The 18,986-nt window shown below is 41.5% G+C and overlaps 1 protein-coding gene across 5 annotated transcripts in view; it reads right to left on the bottom strand.

The window, feature by feature from the left end:
* The window catches only part of LOC129702860 (rho GTPase-activating protein 6-like), a 427,624-nt gene that overhangs the window by 97,366 nt on the left and 311,272 nt on the right, over nucleotides 1-18,986 (bottom strand). For all 5 annotated transcript variants that reach the window (XM_055644897.1, XM_055644899.1, XM_055644901.1 and 2 more), the window contains one exon: nucleotides 7,476-7,635. In XM_055644897.1, the coding sequence (XP_055500872.1) occupies nucleotides 7,476-7,635 (160 nt within the window). The remainder of the gene's footprint in view (nucleotides 1-7,475; nucleotides 7,636-18,986) is intronic.

Below are 18,986 nucleotides of genomic sequence, written 5' to 3' on the forward strand. Positions count from 1 at the left end.
GGTCCTAGACCTGAAACCATGAATAAATTCAACTGATATCCATAAGAGTCTGGAGGAGAGAATTCCACTCATTAACAAACTTCCACCTAAAAACATTTCACCTTGGATTCATCGTAAATAGAAGACTCCTTTCTCTGAGAATATGTTCAGTCTACACTCTCTGTCAGGAGGAAATCACAGCATCTGTCCTCAAAATCACAAGATTGCTCTCACGTTTCTAATGAGAGCACAGCCCCATCTAATTCATTCTCTTCTCACGGAATAATCCCCTCATCTCAGGCATCAACGTAATCAACTAATGTCCATTGATTTCATGCCAATTAATGTCCATTTATTTAATTCTTCCTTAGATAGGGATCAAAGCCACATACACAAGTTCCATAGCCTTGCATTTTGCAGCTTTTCTAGTACACGTCTTAAAATATATTGAGGATTTCTGTATATGCACCAAGTTCTGGACTCCTACTAGCCACCGGCTGAAAAGAAATCAACCTAATTTATCCTCTAACCCTTCTAAAATTTACCTCATATATCTGCCACCTGGTTTCCAATCCTTCTGCTAAGAGACATAGGTTATCAACATGTATGTGTCATTGTCCTAAAAATTATATGTTCACTAGACCGTGCAGACCTGTTGGGTCTGCTCCCCCAACGCAATATTCCAGCATTCACCTATTCCCCCAACGTAATGCTGGGGGGTGTGGGGGCGGATGGGGGTGATTGGGGTAGAAGGGATAACTTTATGGCGTTGCAATTTTAGTCCTTCTCTTGCTCAGAGCAAATTTCAGAACTATGTGCATTGAAGTCTCTATGATTTCTGAGCTGTTGTCAGGAATGTGAAGTTGGGGAATGACCTTGAATAACTTTGGAAGCTGGGATAACTTTGTAAGTGGGATTGCATTCCTTTACCACGGTGTTGAGAGTTTGCCGTATTACTTTCGAATCATATTTGGTCCGTGATGGGCAGTGTATGGGAGGGAGGAAGGGAGGGGCGGTGAGGAGGGAGCACCGCGCTGTGGGAGGGAGGAAGGCCGTGGGAGGGTGTGGACCCGAGGAGCCAAGCAAGGCCACAGGCGGGCGTGGACCCAAGCGAGGCCGCAGGTGGGTGTGGACCCAAGCGAGGCCTCACCGCTGCGGTCTCGATGTCTGCTTCACTGCCACGGTCTCGATGCCTCCATGATGGCCGGATAAATCCCCAGCCGGGGCGTCGCGGGTAGAAGCACGGGTTGGAAAAAGCGAACGTCAATTTAAACGCGGCCCTCCCCCGGATGTGACTGGAAGCTGGTGACTGCCCACTCTCCCTTGGTGGCCGCCCACCACCCATTTGTGACGCCTCTCGAAGCGGGTTGAAGGAGGTTTGCCTTTTAAAAAGTTGACTCGCTATTTTTTAAATGTTATAAGTTGTGAAATATAGCGTGTAATGTGAAGTGAAGCAGTTCATTTTGTCGATGGGATTAAGGAGATTAATAATCTGTGAAAAATTCTGCGCTAGTGTGTGGCGTTTTGACAGAAGGCAGAAAGACACATATGACACACACACGTATACAACCATACAAGATGAGACTTTTAATAGTATACAGATTGGTGAAGGGCCCCTTCCCCAGCTTCTTCTGTTACAAATTAAACAACCCTAGCTCATTCCATTTTTCCTCATAAGAACATTTTACCAATCTCAGTAACATCAGTGTAAATCTCCACTATGGCCTATCAGGTGCTATCACATTTCTCCTGTAATTTGTGGACAATACACACTTTGCGAACTGTGATTGAATGGTGCTTGTACTCTCTTATATTCTATTCTTCTCACATTGAACCTCCGTTAGTTAACATGACAGCAGATTACATAGGGACAATGGAAAAGTTCTCCAAGTCCTGCAGAATATTCGTCCCTCAACTAAAGGATAGAAATAGATAGTGATTCACATTTGATTCATTGCTGTTTATAGGTCCCTGCTGTGTAAAAGAAAGCCCCCACTTTGTCTGACTATATACCATTGTGTGCCAATTGCAGGTTGAGATAAAGAGCTGGAAATATGCAAGTCCACTCTGACACATGGGTGACAGGAAACAAGTCCAAAAAATGTGCGACTCGTGCTTTAAAATGTGTCCTTAAAGTAACGTTGATCAGAGGATGACACATAGCCACAATCAAATCCCTTGTAGACAAAAAGTGAAAAGCACAACACCCAGTAAACAAACAACAAAGCAACACATCATTAATTACTTGCATTTTCAAGTGAAGATGAACAAACAAAATAAGTTGTTTTATACATTTGAGAAAATAGTTGTAAATGGAGGAGGGTAAACACGAGAGGCTGTTGAGCCAGGAAAGGGAAGATGCATCAATAGCTAAGAACTAACAAGGGAGCATGCAAGAAAGAGGGAATGCATGAGAAAGAGAGAGCATAAGACCAAAAGTCACTGGGGAAGCAATTGTGAGACAAAGCAGTAATGAGACTGAGAAACAAGTACATTATGGGAACTATGCAGGGTGTTATAAAATACAACACTCAATCCAATTTCTCTCACTGATTAGTCACTGTATGACCTACTGTTCCTTTTTATTAACAACAATGATAAACACTTCATTAGATTATTACAATAAAAATGATTAAATGAAAATATTTTTTAATTTAGCAAAGGCAATTCAATTTGTTGAAGTCTCCTTCAGTTAATGCACATTAACACTTCATTAGATTATTACAATAAAATAATTAAATGAAAACATTTTTAAATTTAGCAAAAGGCAATTCAATTTGTTGAAGTCTCCTTCAGTTAATGCATGACATTGACCTGCAAAGGGCAAAAGGCAACTGCTGAAAATTCATGTGTCACATAGCAGCTGCCAGTGATCCTCCTCTGCCTCCAAAATTATTTTTACTGAATTCAATAGGGATTGGATTTTGGGATCAGAGTAGAACACATAGCCACTACAATAGAGGATGTAATAAGAAGGAACTGCAGATGCTGGTTAATACCAAAGATAAACTCAAAGTGCTGGAGTAACTCAGTGGGTCAGGCAGCTTCTTTGGAGAAAACGTAGTCTAAAAAAGAGTCCCGACCCAAAAAGTCACCTATCTCCAAAGATGCTGCCTGACCTGTTAAGTTGCTCCAGAACGTTGTGTCCTTTTGTGGACAGAAAGTTCAAGATGAGAAGGGGAGTTACTCCAGCATTGCATCCATCTTTGCTACTACAATACAGAGTAATTTGCACCAGTGTATTTCTAAAAGTCAGCCAATTCTGTGCACTAATGTAACTGAAAAATCAAACATATGATTCGGCCATCCGCTCTGAGGCACTGGATAAGACTGCATTGGGATACGAGCATACCTGCTGTTTAGTTTCGTTGAAATCAAAAGTACAGTTTTACAGTTGATGGGAAAACGACCAAAGTATTCAAAAGCACAAATGGAACGAATGTTGATTTTGGACATAACTGAAGTGACAGAGAGTTCTGAAAGCATTGAAGTCTTGGGGTGTTCTTGATGCACATCTGCCTTATCATGCTTGCTGGATTCAGGGACAAGATGTTAGAATCCTGCTTCAGGCAGTCCTGTTGAACTCTGGCACCAAATTCTGGGTTGAGATCCAACAGAATGTATTTGCCCAGTGGTTGTTGTTGAAGCCACCTCCCTCCCCTATAATCATTATTGGGGCAGTGGGAACCCATAAATCTCTCACACCATATTGCCCAGACATAGAGGCGCAGCAACAGAGAAACCAGAACTTACATCATGGCCTGCAAGTCTATTAAGCAGCCTATGATTTTTTTCCACAGCTATATACTTTTCAAAGGAAGAAGAAATAAAATTAACACTACCACCCACATGACTTAATTCTAACCATAGTAGATTCAAAACTTTACATCCTAAACTTAACCAATTGCATAACACATGGCAGTCCATGATTATATTTAAAGTATTTTACTCAACTATTTGAAGCAAACTGTTGTGAAAATTAAGAAATAATATTCACTAAAAAACTTAAACCACAAACAATGATTACATTTTTTTTTAAAGACTATTTTAATCTGCGTTTTTTTAATCATTCTGATGTGGATTTGCAACATTTTCAACTCACAAGGGGTTTACTATGGAATTTCATCTTTCAGAGGGTTGTGAATCTTTGGAATTCTCTGTTCCAGAGAACAAAGTATGTTCAAGGCTGAGATAGACAGTCTTTGGAAATAAGAGAATGATGGAGATCAGAATGGAAAATGGAATTCAGTCCAAATGATCAAATGAGAAATCAGCTTGTTGGCTAGAGAACCAGAGGGAACAAAGTTGGAACAGGATTTGGATGATCAGGTGATTACGAAGGGCAATCTATTACATTGATATAAACGTGACAACTCTTATTCCGCACTGTGGATTTAGACTACTCAAACTAAAATTGACAAAATGATTCACCATTATTTCAGTTTTTGAAAGATTGCAAGATTCTCATCTTGCATTCACATCATACTTCTCAACCAAGTAAATTTGAAGGTTTACATTCTTCTGAGTTATACGCATTGCCTCATCAATCTAGCCTCTTGCATTTCATCTGCTTTATCATTAATTGCTGATGTTCATATTTCTCAGCCCAGACTCGGAACTCCACATAAATCTTCCACTATCTGCCTTCCTATAAGAGGTGGCTTTAAGTCTCTAAATGTTAAATTTAGTCTTGACTTTTCTCGGAGGCATCTTAGGTTGTTGCTTCTAAAGGCTCTGTGCAACTGCCATGGACTACAGTTGATAAAGGGAAACACTTAAAAACATTACAGATTGGACAATTTTGCATGTCATCCACCAGCCTTCACAACAAATAAAAGCATTGCTTTTCACCAAAGTCATTATTTTTATTTGTTTTTAAATTATAATCAACAAACTAAACCATTCCCATTCTCACTTCCCATAAAACTAGTAATTCTGCAAAAGCAATGTCCTGAATTCTTCTATAATACTGAGGTCACAAGAAAGGACATTAAGAAACCAAAATAAGCATGTACTCCAGTCCTAGCAGAAATAAATCTCATATCAAACAAGGGCCAATAATGCCTACAAAAGGTTCTACAAGAAGGAAAACATACATTTTTTTTTTAAAGCAACACTTTAACGTCTTTCATTATACAGTGTCAAACTCAAATAAACATACTCATATTTGGAAACAAATACTGAACACGATGGAATTCAAAAATAAAAACAAATATTGATGGTAATACTCAGCATTCAGTTTAGTAACTGTGGGGAGAGATACACTGCCAAAATTTCAGGCCATTGACATTATCAGAACCTCCATCTGTTCTAATGAAAGATCACGGGCCTGAAGCTTAACTCAATCTCCATGTCTTTGGATGCTTCTTCCTTTGCTATTTCCACTATTCAGTTTTTATTTCATATTTTTATTTGTCACTCCCTAGGCATAAAATTAGGATAAACTTAAGACTGCGATGAGGAGGAATTTCTTCTCTCACAGAATTGTGAGCCTTTGGAATTATATGTTTCGGAGAACTACAGATGCAAAGTTTGTTCAAGGTTGAGATAGCTAGTCTTTAGAAATATAAGAGAATGATGGAGATCAGAAATATAAGAGAATGGTGGAGATATTTGTTACATTTCTATTGAAGAGTGAGACAAACGGAAGGGGCTTTATAACCCAATCCTACTTCTAATGCTTTTAATTTTTAAGGCATTAACTCATAGAGTTTTGCCTCTAGATTATAAGAAACCAAGATTACAGTGGATTGTAAATAGGTCTAAGGGCACCTTGTGGTTTTTAACCTGCAATCACCATAGTCCAAGTAACATGTAATGTCAGGAAGTTGCTTTCAGTGGCAAGACGTTCCGTAACCTGGGGGCACAGGTTCAGGTAAAACTTGACAAAAACCAGAAGAAATTATTTGAAACACCCTGCTTAAATGGATGACAGAAGATTGAATTACAAATTCAAAAGAAAATTGGATAGAAATCTGAAAAGAAAGGTTTGCAAGGCAAAGTGGAAAATGCAGTTGGATGGCCCAAATAGCAGTCTCCTGTGCCACCGGTCCCGAGAATTATTCTAATCATTAAAAAATTGATGAGGCCACAGGACTAACCAGCAGAGCTCAATACCTCTAATACTTTGTTGGTATGGCTGTAGCTAATGCAGTCAGGTTTGAAAGCTGCCTGCATTATTCTCAGAGCGTTCTCTTCAATAGTACATGTGGTCAGTGTGGAAGGCAGGTACAATCTGGCTGTGATACACATTATTGTCAGCCAACACTCATTGCCAACACTCAGATATACAATAGCTCAAACAGGGAACTGGAACTGTTCCAGCACTGGTGAAACTACTTCAGTTTATAAATCAGCACTTTCAGTAGTGGGACGAAGGATAACAGAGGATCAAATGAGGAGACGGAGGCAGGCAAAAGAGCAACATTTTTGTACTTGTAAATTTACAGATTATCCTGTGGGGCCGCAAAAACAAGGTAACTTTAAATATATGTAATAAGGAAATGCAGATGCTGGTTTACACCAAAGATAGACACAACATGCTGGAGTAACTCAGTGGGACAGACAGCATCTCTGGATAGAAGGAATGGGTGACGTTTCGGGATGAGACCCTTCTTCAGATGGAGATTCAGGGGAGAGGGAGACATATAGATATGGAAAGGTAAGGTGTGAAAACAAGACCTCAGACAAAGGTGAAGGAAAATGTTGAAGGATCATTGTTAGCCTGGGGAAGCTGACAACAAAGCATACAAAGATAAAAAAAATAATCAGGAGGACAGCCAGATTGGCCGGAGAACTAGGATGGGGGAGCATTGGAGAGGGAAAGCAAGGGTTACTTGAAGTTAGAGAAGTCAATATTCATATCGCTGGGTTATTATAAGCTGCCCATGCAAAATATGAGGTGCTGTTCCTCCAATTTGCTTTGGGCCTCACTCTGACAGTGGACATTGTCACCTTCCCCTAAATATCATTCTACATTTTTGTCCCCTTTGATGTCTTGTTTTCACACCTTACCCTTCCATATCTCTGTGCCTCCCTCTCCCCTGATTCACAGCCTGAAGAAGGGTCTCGACTTGAAACGTCACCCATTCCTATCCAGGGATGTTGTCACTTTATACATTCATGCACGGTACAATTGACTGGCTTACCTCCTTACTTTGATATTTACTCTGAGGTTATCCTTTATTTTTATGCGGCCAATATTTTATTATATAACTAATAAACAATGGAAATTTATTTTTTAAATGCACACATCTTTTCATGGCTATTCCCCCTGGTTGATCACGAGATTAATTTTGAATCCCTTAAGATTCTAAGACTACCCGAGAAAATAACATTGCAACCTTCTGGTCAATATCAATAAAAGTCACACCTTCTTACATTAAAAAACTGAGCAGATGAATTTCTGAAGTGACAAGTTGTGACAATTTAAAATACGAACAAAAAAAGTGATCAGCAATATTTATGAGAAACCAGCTGGAATAATAAATCCTTACCTTTTGGAATTGTAACCTGGCAGCCCAAGTCGTAGTCTTGCTGCAGCCGATAAAAAGCCACTTCCTGAAGGCGTACTCTCTCCAGCTCTGAGAGGCTTTGAATAGGGACTGGTTTCAGTCGAACACTGCGGCCAGACATACTGTTCCAGGTAAAGTCACCCTATCATTGGAAAGGATAATAAAAAGGATGTCATAAAAAGAATGGAACATAGTATAGCATCTCCTGCTCCTCCTCTGCTTTATTTTTTTATGTCCAAATCCTCAGTAATTTTAAGTCTATTTGGCAACAATACTTTATCTTATACCAGTTCTGGGCCAACACTGTAGCTCACAGAGCCAGCAACATTTCTCATCTAAATAAAACAACTTTGAAAAGCTTTTGGCGATTTCTAAAATCATAGTTCACCTTCTCGTATGTCTGCGTCAAGAGCCAATATGCTGACACAATTTAGATTTCCAGCATTTGCAAGATTCTTCCCTTCACGACCACTCTCAAACCCACACACACACCCACATGTCCCCAAACCTCGCAGGGAAAGGGAGGAGAGAAAGAAAATATTTGCACTTAAATACCATCTTCCGTTGACTTTGGATCACTCCCACCTCCCCCGAGTAAGGTTTTATAGGAAAATAATTGCTTCAGAAAATGTTGCCAGTGTTGTAATGTTGGAAAAGCTTCAGTAAATTTGCATTGATAACACAGCAATGAATAAATTAACAGATCATTTGTTTCTTGTAGGGCATGTTTTGAAAGTTAAACAACGCCTAGAACATGGAGAGGAACTTCAATTCTCTTCAAAATCGTGTCTCAGTTTAACAGTAGAAACAAGAAATTGCAGAAGCTGGTATATTAAAAAAAGACACAAAGTGCTGGAGTAACTCATCGGGTCAGGCAGCAACCTCTTCTGGGACTGAAGAAGGGTCTCAACCCAAAACGTCATTGATCCATGTTCTCCGGTGATGTTGCTTGACCTACTGAGTAACTCCAGCACTTTGTCTCTTTTTTTATCTCTAAAGTTTTGAAAGACAAGATACTGTCCCCTTTGGTGCTGTTCTGAAAGTTTCAGTTTAGATCATGCATTCAGATCTCTGGGTGAGACTTTAACCACAATCCTATGAATAAAGAGGCCAATTAGCAACTTAAGGGCCGTCATTTACGTGACAGGCCGGTTGTGACTGACGCACAGCCGTCTGGAACATGTGACGTCATTTGAAGATAGACACAAAATGCAGGAGTAACCCAGTGGGAACGGCAGCATCTCTGGAGAGAAGCAATTAATGATATTTCGAGTCGAGACTCTTCTTCAGTCTGAAGAAGGGTCTTGACCCGAAACGTCACCCATTGCTTCTCTCCAGAGATGTTGCCGGTCCCACTGAGTTACTCCTGCATTTTGTGTCTATCTCCAATCATTTTGGCCCCGCTCTGGGAGTAGAAGTGGGGACGGATCCGGATCCGCAACGGCCGTGAGCCCCAGGCCGAGCTCAGCGATCGCTTGCCTGCTTCTGCTGCTGTTGGAGGTGAAACGTTGCGCCGCGCCAGGGTGTCCCACTTGACCATCATTTACGCGACAGGCCGGTGGCACGCGAAGATTTCGTCCAGAACAAAATCCTGGAGCGCACAACTCCACACCACTCCATGCACCCGTCCCGCGCTACCCACATGCTACCAGTACGCTACCAGGTTGCGTAAATGGTGCGCAAACGACGGCCAAGTGGGACAGGCCCTTTACACTCCTGCATATCTCCCATGTACTGCTCACTAAAAGCCAGGACATAATTAAGCATAACCTGATAAATCATGCACCAAGGTGAACAATATCCTTTAGGATGAGAGGCAATTGTTTCAGAGAAATAGATGCACAGAGGATTCAAATTTATTATTGAGCCGATGAGAGATTTTTCTTCAGATTGGAATGTATTTCATGATTTTCAGGTTGCAGGCATCAGTACAGATTTGAATTTGTTTCAAACATCATTCTGTTTCGACAACAAAATGTGAAAACGCCTGCATACGCTGAAACAGAGTCAGCATCTTGCAACAGTTTATTATAAACCATTTCAAGATTTAAGCAAATGGGATCCAGAGACATTGTTAATTGGAACCAAAATTGGCTTGGTGCTGAGAGACAGAAGGTAGTGGTGAAAGGATGCTTTTCCAATTAAAAGTCTATGACAATTGTGGTACCACGAAGATTGGTGCTCGGACCCTTGTTGCTTGTAATATTCATTTATGATCAGATGTGAATGTAGGAAATATGATTAGTAAATTTGTGGATGGCACAAAATGATGTGGATAGCAAGGAAGATTGACTGAAGCTAAAGCAGGAAATAGATCAGATAGAAAGTTGGGCAGAGCATTGTCAGGTGGAATTTAATCCCACCAAGTAAGAGTTATTCATTTTGGGAAGGCACTAGTAGTAGGACATATACCATAAATGGGAGGTCACAAAGTAATGTTGATGAATAGAAGAACTTTGGGGTTCAAGTCCAGAGGTCCCTGAAAGTGACAACATTGGTAGATGGGGTGGTGATGGAGGCACATGGAACGCTTGCCTTCATGGAGTGGGGCACAGAATGTAAGAGTTGATGCATTATGTTGCAACTTTCCAAATGCTGGTTCGACCACACTTGGAGAATTATGCACAGATCCTGTTGCCATGCTACAGGACGAATATGGTTGCGCGAGAGTGTGCAGTGGAGATTCACCAAGATATGGCTTGGATTGGAAAACTTTAATTACGGTAAAAGATTGGGTAGGCTGGGTTTGTTTTCCCTGGAGCAAAGGAGGTCATGGCTGACACACTATATGGGACAAAAATAGAGTAAAAAATCACAATCTTTTCCCACAGCTTACCAAGTGTATCAAAAACAAGAGGGCATTGGTTTAAGATGAGTAAAAGGAATTTTAAAGCTGATTTGAGGGGAAGTTTATTTTACATAGTGAATTGTGTATATCTGGACTGTGCTGTCAGAGGTGGTGGTGATGGTGTTAAATGCAATCGTTATGTTATGATATTTATATCAGTTCTTAAATAGCCAAGGCATCGAAGGATATGCACCAAATTCAGGCAAATCGGTTTAGGTAGATGGGCAAAAAGATGGCATGGATATGGTGGGCTATTTCTGTACTGTACAAATCCAAGACTATGATAACCACTAGAAGCAAAATAAAATATACCCAAAATGTTTCTGCATTCTTTCACATAAATGCTGATTGCACCACTCTACCAATGATGTAAGGGTGTAAACCAGTCAAACCGCAAATCTTCCAAATTTTCTTCTTGGTTCTTTCCAAAGGATTTACTATGGTAAGCTTTCAATGTTCATTGTAATATTTTCCTTTTTGACAACCGTTAACCTCTGTCCAATAACATTTGGTAAAACCTCAGGGACATTTAATCACAACATTTAGTTCAATTTATTATTGTAATGTGGACCCTTTATCGAAGCCTTTATCGAGGCGCTGCGATCCCGATGTCTCCCAGATTGCCACGTAGAAGCCTGGGTGGGGGCCCGACCGGGGCCTCGCAGATCGGGTGGAGGAGCTGGGCCTCGCGGGTCAGACGGAGGAGCTGGGCCTTGCGAGTCGGAGTCCAGATCGGCGGAGCAGCCAACGAAGCCCAGGTCGACGCCACGGAGGTGTGAAGTGGGGCGACGACAGCGGTGAGGCTTCTGCAGTGGTGAAGCGGCGGCAGCGGTGTAGCCTCGTGACGATGGTGCCTCGGCAGCGGTGAAGCCTCACGACGGCGCCTTGCGGGTTGATCTGCGGTCGACGGTCGATGAGAGCGTGGAGGACCACCGTGAACGGGGGAAGAACAATGGAGGACCCGGTGTGGAGGGACCGCATGAGGGAGGGAGGGGAAGAACATTGGGGACCACTGTGAGGGGGTTGGGGTTTGGGCAGGAATTGGTGGGGGTGGGGGGGGGGAAAGAGAACAAAAGGTGGAGCCGGCATGCTTTGTCACTTTGTCAGCACTTTAGGTGGCTGTTATTTGAATACATTGGGTATGCAAGTAAAGAATTTTACTGTGCCTAGGATAAAGTATTCCTTCCTATCCCCGACCATCACACAAATCAACCTCCCTGACTTTGACTCCAGTTCACCTCACGCTACTTCGGCAAGGTCACCAGCATAATCAAAGACAAGTCATACCCTGGTCATTCCCTCTTCTCCCCTCTCCCATCGGGCAAAAGGTATAGAAGTATGAAAATGCTCATCTCCAGATTCAGGGACAGTTGCTTCCCAGCTGTTGTCAGGCCATCCTATCAACATATAGAGAGCAGTCCTGAACTGCTATTTACCTCATTGGAGATCCTCAGACTACCTTTGATCAGGCTTTACTGGCTTTATCTTTCACTAAAAGTGATTCATGTTATTCCCTTTATCATGAATCTGTACACTGTGCATAGCTTGATTGTAATCATGCATTGTCTTTCTACTGACTGGTTAGCACACAACAAAAGTGTTTAACTGTACCTTTGTGCACGAGACAATAAACTAAACTCAAACAGTAAAAAGCTTTTTTTTTGGTGCGTGCTATTCAGTCAACGAAAGGACCATGCATGATTATAATCAAGTCATTTAGTGTACAGATACCGGATAAAGAGTATAACATTTAGTGCAAAATAAAGTCCAATAAAGTCCGATTAAAGTTAGTTCAGATTAGTTTAGTGTAGAACTATAGCGCGGAAACAGGCCCTTCGGCCCACTGGGTCCGCGTCGACCAGCAATCCCCGCACATTAACACTTCCCGCTAACAACAATTTTCACATTTACCAAGCCAATTAACCTACAAACCTTTATGTCTTTGGAGTGTGGGAGGAAACCCATGGTCTCAGAGAAAACCCACACAGGTCACGGGGAGAACATACAAACTCCGTACAGACAGTGCCTGTAGTTGGGATCGAACCTGGGTCTCCGGCACTGCATTCGCTGTCAGGCAGCATCTCTACCGCTGCGCCACCATGACCGCCCAATGAGGTAGATGGGAGGTCAGGACCACACTTAGGACACGTTCAGTTGCCTGATAACAGCTGGGAAGAAACTGTCCCTGAATCTGGAGGTGTGCGTTTTTAAACTTGGGTAACTCTTGCCTGATGGGAGAAGGGAGAAAAGCGAGTGACCGGGATGAAACTGGTTCTTGATTATGCTAATGACCTTGCTGAGGCAGTATGAAGTGTAGATGAAGTCCATGGAAGGGAGGTTGATTCCTGTGATGGTCTGGGCTATGTCCAGAACTCTCTGCAATTTCTTGTGGTCTTGGATGGAGCTGTAATTTACCATGCTGTGATGCATCCCGATAAAAGGATTTTTACAGCGCATTGGTATAAGTTGTTGATGACATGCCAAACTTCCTAAATTTTCTGAGAGCCATTGGTGTGCTTTCTTAACCATTGCTTTGATGCGGCTGGTCAAGGACAAATTGTTGGTGATATTTATTCCGAAAAACTTGAAGCTTTTGATCATCTCTACTTTGGTGCCAATGTATACCGAAGTGTATACCAAAGGGTGTGTGTACTGCTTCACTTCCCAAAGTCAATCATAATCTCCTTTGTCTTGCTGACATTGGGGGAAAGGTGGTTGTTTTGGCACCAGGTCATAAAGTTCTCAATCTCCTTCCTGTACTCCATCTCAATATTATTTGATATACGGCCTACTATGGTGGTGTCATCTGTGAACTTGTAAATTGAGTTGGATTGATATTTGACTGTACAATAATGTGCATAAGGAGCACAGTAGGGGCTGGGAACCCATAATTGTGGGGATCCAGTGTTGAGGATTATCGTAGAGGATGATTTAACACCTATCCTCACTGATTGTGGTTTGTTGGTCAGGACGTCGAGGATTCAGTTGCAGAGGAGAGTGCTGACTTCATGTTCCACAAGTTTTGAGATGAGCTTGGTCGGGATCGTAGTATTGAAAGCAGAGCTCGAGTTTATGAATAGGAGTCTGACGAAGATGGCCTTCTTATCCAGGCCTTCCAGCAATGAGTGTAGATCCAGGTAGATGGCTTTAGCTGTGGACCAGTTGTGAGGTAGACGAACTGCAGTCGATCAAGTTTGCTTGGTAGGTTGGATTTAATGTGTCATAACCAGCCTCTCGAGCAACATTAAGTGTAACCTAAATCCAAGTTGTTGTACCATCATTTCTGCACAGTTCTATACTACCAACAAAGAGATAAAAGTAATGATAGGCAAATATGTAAGACTTGAACTGATCATGGGAAAGTAAAATCTTGCAGATGATGGAAACGTAAACTTTCATAAAACATTATGAATTTGTAGCTGACTGTGAGATCTCGGTGATTTATTAACCTGCTCAGGCTTCAGTTTTATTACTTTTACCTTCACCCAGCCATCTATTCAATACTGGAAACGAGTATCTACACCAGATGTTCACCCCAAAATAGAATATATTGTATACTACAGCCAAGTATTTACACTATAACTTGACAAGTACGTTTTAAGTATGTTGTTATGTTTTAAATGAGAACATTTCTGGAATTTATTTCCATCTATTTCAGTAAAGCCCACGTGATCATTTGGTACAGTGGCAGTTTTCCATCTCCGAGCCATAAGATACAGGGTTAGAACTCAACTTTTGGACAATGAACAGAGCTCCAAATTTGAATTGTATGTCAATATCAGGTGGTATACTCATAGCAGGCTGGTGCTAGAGGAATCCCAATTCATCCATGTGCAGATTCTGGGAAGTCACAAAATCACAATTAAAAAAAAAAATCTCAAGAGACTCAACCTTCCTATTCAACCTTCCCATGGGCATGGAACTTGCAATCCAGCAGAGGCTTAATCAGCCTGCAGATTGTCCCACTGCATCCCAAGGGAAGAGCAGAAAGAGAAAGAAGAATAAATAACCATTTTATGAAGTGTGTACTTGGCAGCTAAACTCATCTAACAGCAGCCCCATGCCTTGAAGCACAGAAGAGTTTTCAGTAGGCCACCACATGGAGTGTAATCGGACCTCCAATTATAAAGTCTGAAGAAGGGTCTCAACCCAAAACGTCAGAGTCTGAAGAAGCATCTCGACCCGAAACGTCGCCTATTTCCTTCGCTCCATAGATGCTGCCTCACCTGTTCAGTTTCTCCAGCATTTTTGTCTCCCTCCAGTTATATAGTTGTGAGTTACTTCAATTCATGTATACTACTTTATATCACGTGACCAATGCACACAATACCCTGCTGCCACTTTACATGGTAGGACAATTGTTGATTTGCTTCCAACATCACAATCAGTTAGTTTTCAGTTTGCTTCCATCCTTGCAAAAATCGTTTTGAAGAAAATAGATAGATAGATAGAATCTTTATTTGCCACACGACCAGGGTTGGTGGTATTTGGGTTCAGTACATGATGGTACACTGCTTTAGTCACATTAACACTAATAACAACACAGTAATAAAGTGCATCCATACCACATCACAAATCAAATCACAAATCTCACCAACAATACATAGTGCAAAAGAACAAACAAAGACCATAGACAAGACACTGTATACATCAAAAGTCCTAGTATTGTCTGTTATTGGAGGGAATTGAGTGTTCTTATTGCTGAGGGGAAGAAACTGTTTTTAAAGCGGGTGGATTTTGTAGCGACCCGAGGCGCCTCCCTGAAGGGAGAGACTGGAAAGGGTGGTTTGCTGGATGGGAGGGGTCCGAGATGATCTTTATTGCCCGTTTTGAGGTACGTTGGAGATAAATGGAATGGATTGAGGGGAACCTGGAGTTGGTGATCCTGGAGGCCTTGGAGACAATGCGTTGTAATCTGTGTAGTGAGTGACTGTCAGTGTTTCCGTACCAGACTGTGATTGAGGAGGTGATGATGCTTTCAATGATGGATTGATAGAAACAGACCAGGAGGCGTTTGTGGACTCTGAACTTTTTGAGGTGTCTGAGGAAGTATAGGCGTTGTTGTCCTTTCTTGATGATGTGGTCTGCGTTGATGTGCCATTTTAGATTATTGCAGATATAGGTGCCCAGAAACTTAAATGAGTTTGTGGAGGTTATGGGATGGGAGTTGACATGGACATGGTTTGGGGTTTTGTTTGCGTCTGAAATCTATGATGATTTCTAAGGTTTTTGAAGTATTAAGCTGGAGGTTGTTGTCTGCGCACCATTTGACTGTGCTGTCGACTGTTTGATGGTATTGTGATTCGTTGTTGTCTGAGATGAGGCCAATTATTGTTGTGTCATCTGCATATTTGAAAAATTTGACTGAGGTGCATTGGGATGTGAGGTTGTTGATGTAAAGTGAGAAGAGCTGAAGTGACAGAATGCACCCTTGAGGGGCTTCTGTGTTGAGAGTCAGAGGGCTGGAGAGTTTTTCACCCACCTTGACTCTTTGCTGTCTGTTTGTCAGAAAGTGCAGAATCCAATGGCACATGGCTGGGTGAATGCTCATGTCCAACAGTTTATTGAAGACTTAATTGGGTGTATAGTGTTAAAGGCCGAGCTAAAGTCTATAAACAGAATGCGTGCATAAGTGTTCGGTGATTCCAGATGATGTAGGGAATAGTGAAGAGCTAAGTTGATAGCATCCTCCACAGACCGGTTGGCGCTGTATGCAAATTGGAAAGGGTCCATGATGGGGGCAGTGTGTGTTTTCAGATGGGTGAGGACTATGTGCTCAAAGGCTTTAATGGTGACTGATGTTAATGCAACAGGTCTAAAATCGTTCAGACAGCTCACCTTGGAGGACAAGGGCACAGGGATGATAATGGATGATTTAAAACACTGCGGGACTCTACATTGGCCGAGGGAAGTGTTAAAGATGGAGGTGAACACAGGAGCCAGCTGAGCTGCACAGTGGTTGAGAGCAGCGGGGCTGAGGTCGTCTGGCCCTGCCGCTTTTCTTTTATTAAGATTTTTGAAGGCTGCCCTAACTACCTCCTCAGAGATGGTGAATGGTGCTGAGTTAGGTGGAGGGGGAGGCATAGATAGCGGGGTGGCATTATCAAAGCGTGCATAAAAAGTGTTCAGTTTTTCCGGTAAGTCCGGATCCTCATCTGGGATGGGAACAGGACGTTTTTTGTAGTCAGTCATCTTCTGTAGATTTTTCCAGACTTCTCTTGAATTATGAGTTTTGAATTGTTGTTCCAATTTCTTTGAATAAGCTGACTTTGCTTTCCGTATTGTAGACCTGAGTCCATATTTTGCTGTTTTGTACTGATCACTGTTTCCATTGGTGTAGGCTGCATTTTTCTTTTTGCGAAGAAGTTGAATATCCTTGTTGAACCAGGGTTTTCCATTACTGGGTATTGTGACAGTTTTGTAGGGGACGCACAGTTCTTCATAGTAGCGGACGTATGACGTCACCACGTCAGTGTACACGTCGATGTTGTTGCCGGATGCGTCGAGGAAGAGGTCCCAGTCAGTGCATTCAAAACATCCCCTTAACGTTTCGATGACATCCTCTGACCAGGACTTAACGGTTATTGTTTTGGGCTTGAAGGATTTCAGTTTTTGTTTGTTTGCAGGGATGAGCAGCAGCATTACATGATTGGATCTGTCCAATGGAGCACGAGGAAAGGCACGGTAAGCGTCAGTGATGTTAGTGTAACAATGATCCAATATATTGTTTTCTCTGCTCGGGCATGTAACTTGCTGAGTGTAGTTAGGGAGTTATTTAGTTAGACAGCTGTGGTTGAAGTCGCCCAAGGCTATAATGATGGAATCAGGACGCGAGCTTTCCATGGAGGACATGTGTTGTGCTATCCATAGCCGTGTTAGCATTAGCGTCGGGTGGAACGTAGACGCCAATTAACACAACAGATGAGAATTCCCTGGGATTCTTCGGATGCTGTACCTAAAATTCTACTACCTGGTCCCAGAAAACATAAATCCTTGATAAGTTATAAGTTACTAGTGCTGCATCGATTGCTCACCAATTTAACATATGGTTATTACAAAATTGGGCATAAAAAATTGACCCCGATGTCATAAGAACATGCAAAAATTTGGAAGTATAATTGATGAAAAAAGTTCCCTCTACAGATAAGATGGGCAAACACTTAATCTCTAGATCATTGAATGCTCAATGCAGAAGGATTGGTTGGCAATAACAATGCAGTTATTATTTCTACCAGTAGTGAATACCCAGTACCACAAAACAGCTAAACAAAATCAAGATTTTAAAAAAGAGCTAGTGGAACCACACAAAGAAAAAAAGGGAGGCACAGTTAATCATACTTGGAAACCTAAGATTTCATAATTTTTTGTTACCAACCAAAAAGCTTCTTGACCATTGTATACAAATTCTCACATTGGTAACGTACAAATACAGCTGTGATCAACCCTAACGCCAATTACATTATGCCACTGAATAGTGAGCATTTGAATAGAATGTCACAACACATGCATTATCAAGACCAGTGTACAAAGATGCTAATACAGTGATAGATCATGCATCATTCACTTTGTAGATACACCCTACAGGCAACAGAAGGTGATTTTCTAGCGGCAGCAGAAGAGACAAAACACTGTTGAAGAAAGAGCTAAGTGTAAAAGAAAGATGACTGATGAAAGAACAACTGATGAAATAACATGAGATCAAACTTCACCTTTTCTAATCATTCAGCCTCATGTGGGGAAACAGATCAATCAACAGACGAAGAAAGAAGCAATGAAGAAAGAAGTCATACAGGGCATATTAAATCTTACTATGAAGTATCAACTCACAGATTTTATTCTGAACTATAGATCAATGCCATATTCACTACTTTGCTTCAATTATATATATACACCCCGGGTTATATATACCCCGGGTGAAGTTTACCTGGAAAATTGTGTAAAGGTATAATCTTGTTACCCAAGGGATATTTGTATATTGTATTGAAGAACTACAAATATTCTCCACATTAATTTGTGACGGGATATCTGCCATGGTGGGAAGTTGAGACGGCATTGCTTACACTTCCGAGCTTTGATCAATGAAATGTACAAAATTGTCACAGAGCTTGACAGGGTAGATGCAGGTTGACTAGAATCAAAAGTTACACTCAAAATAAAAGAGTCAGTCATTCAGGGCTGAATGAAATGTCTTCATCCAGTGGGTAGTGAATCTTTGGAATTCTCTCCTCAAGAAGACTGTGGAGAGTCACTAAATAACCTCAGGCCAATGGCCAAGAGATTACTAGATATTAAGGAACTGAGATATATATATCTGCGCCAGAAAATGGCATTGATCTATAACATCATCCATTATCTTATTGAAAGACTGAACAAGTAGCTGAATGGCCTATTCACATTTCTATTTCTCATGTCCCAATGATAGAAAACATTACCGGAGCAACACCGACGGACAGAAGACCCAAACATATCCGAACCTAATTTTGTTGAATCTCAAAGTGAAGGTGGAAGAAAGGTAATTGAAACAGAGTGAACTTCACAAAGTTACTAAACAGGTTGAAATCACAAGATAAGCTGCATGTGCTAAGATGGGTTGGTAGAAAATGCCTATTATATTATGTTGTGTTGAAGCAAAGCAAGAATTTCAT

This window comes from Leucoraja erinacea, chromosome 13, assembly GCF_028641065.1.
Source record: "Leucoraja erinacea ecotype New England chromosome 13, Leri_hhj_1, whole genome shotgun sequence".
Classification (NCBI taxonomy): domain Eukaryota; kingdom Metazoa; phylum Chordata; class Chondrichthyes; order Rajiformes; family Rajidae; genus Leucoraja; species Leucoraja erinaceus.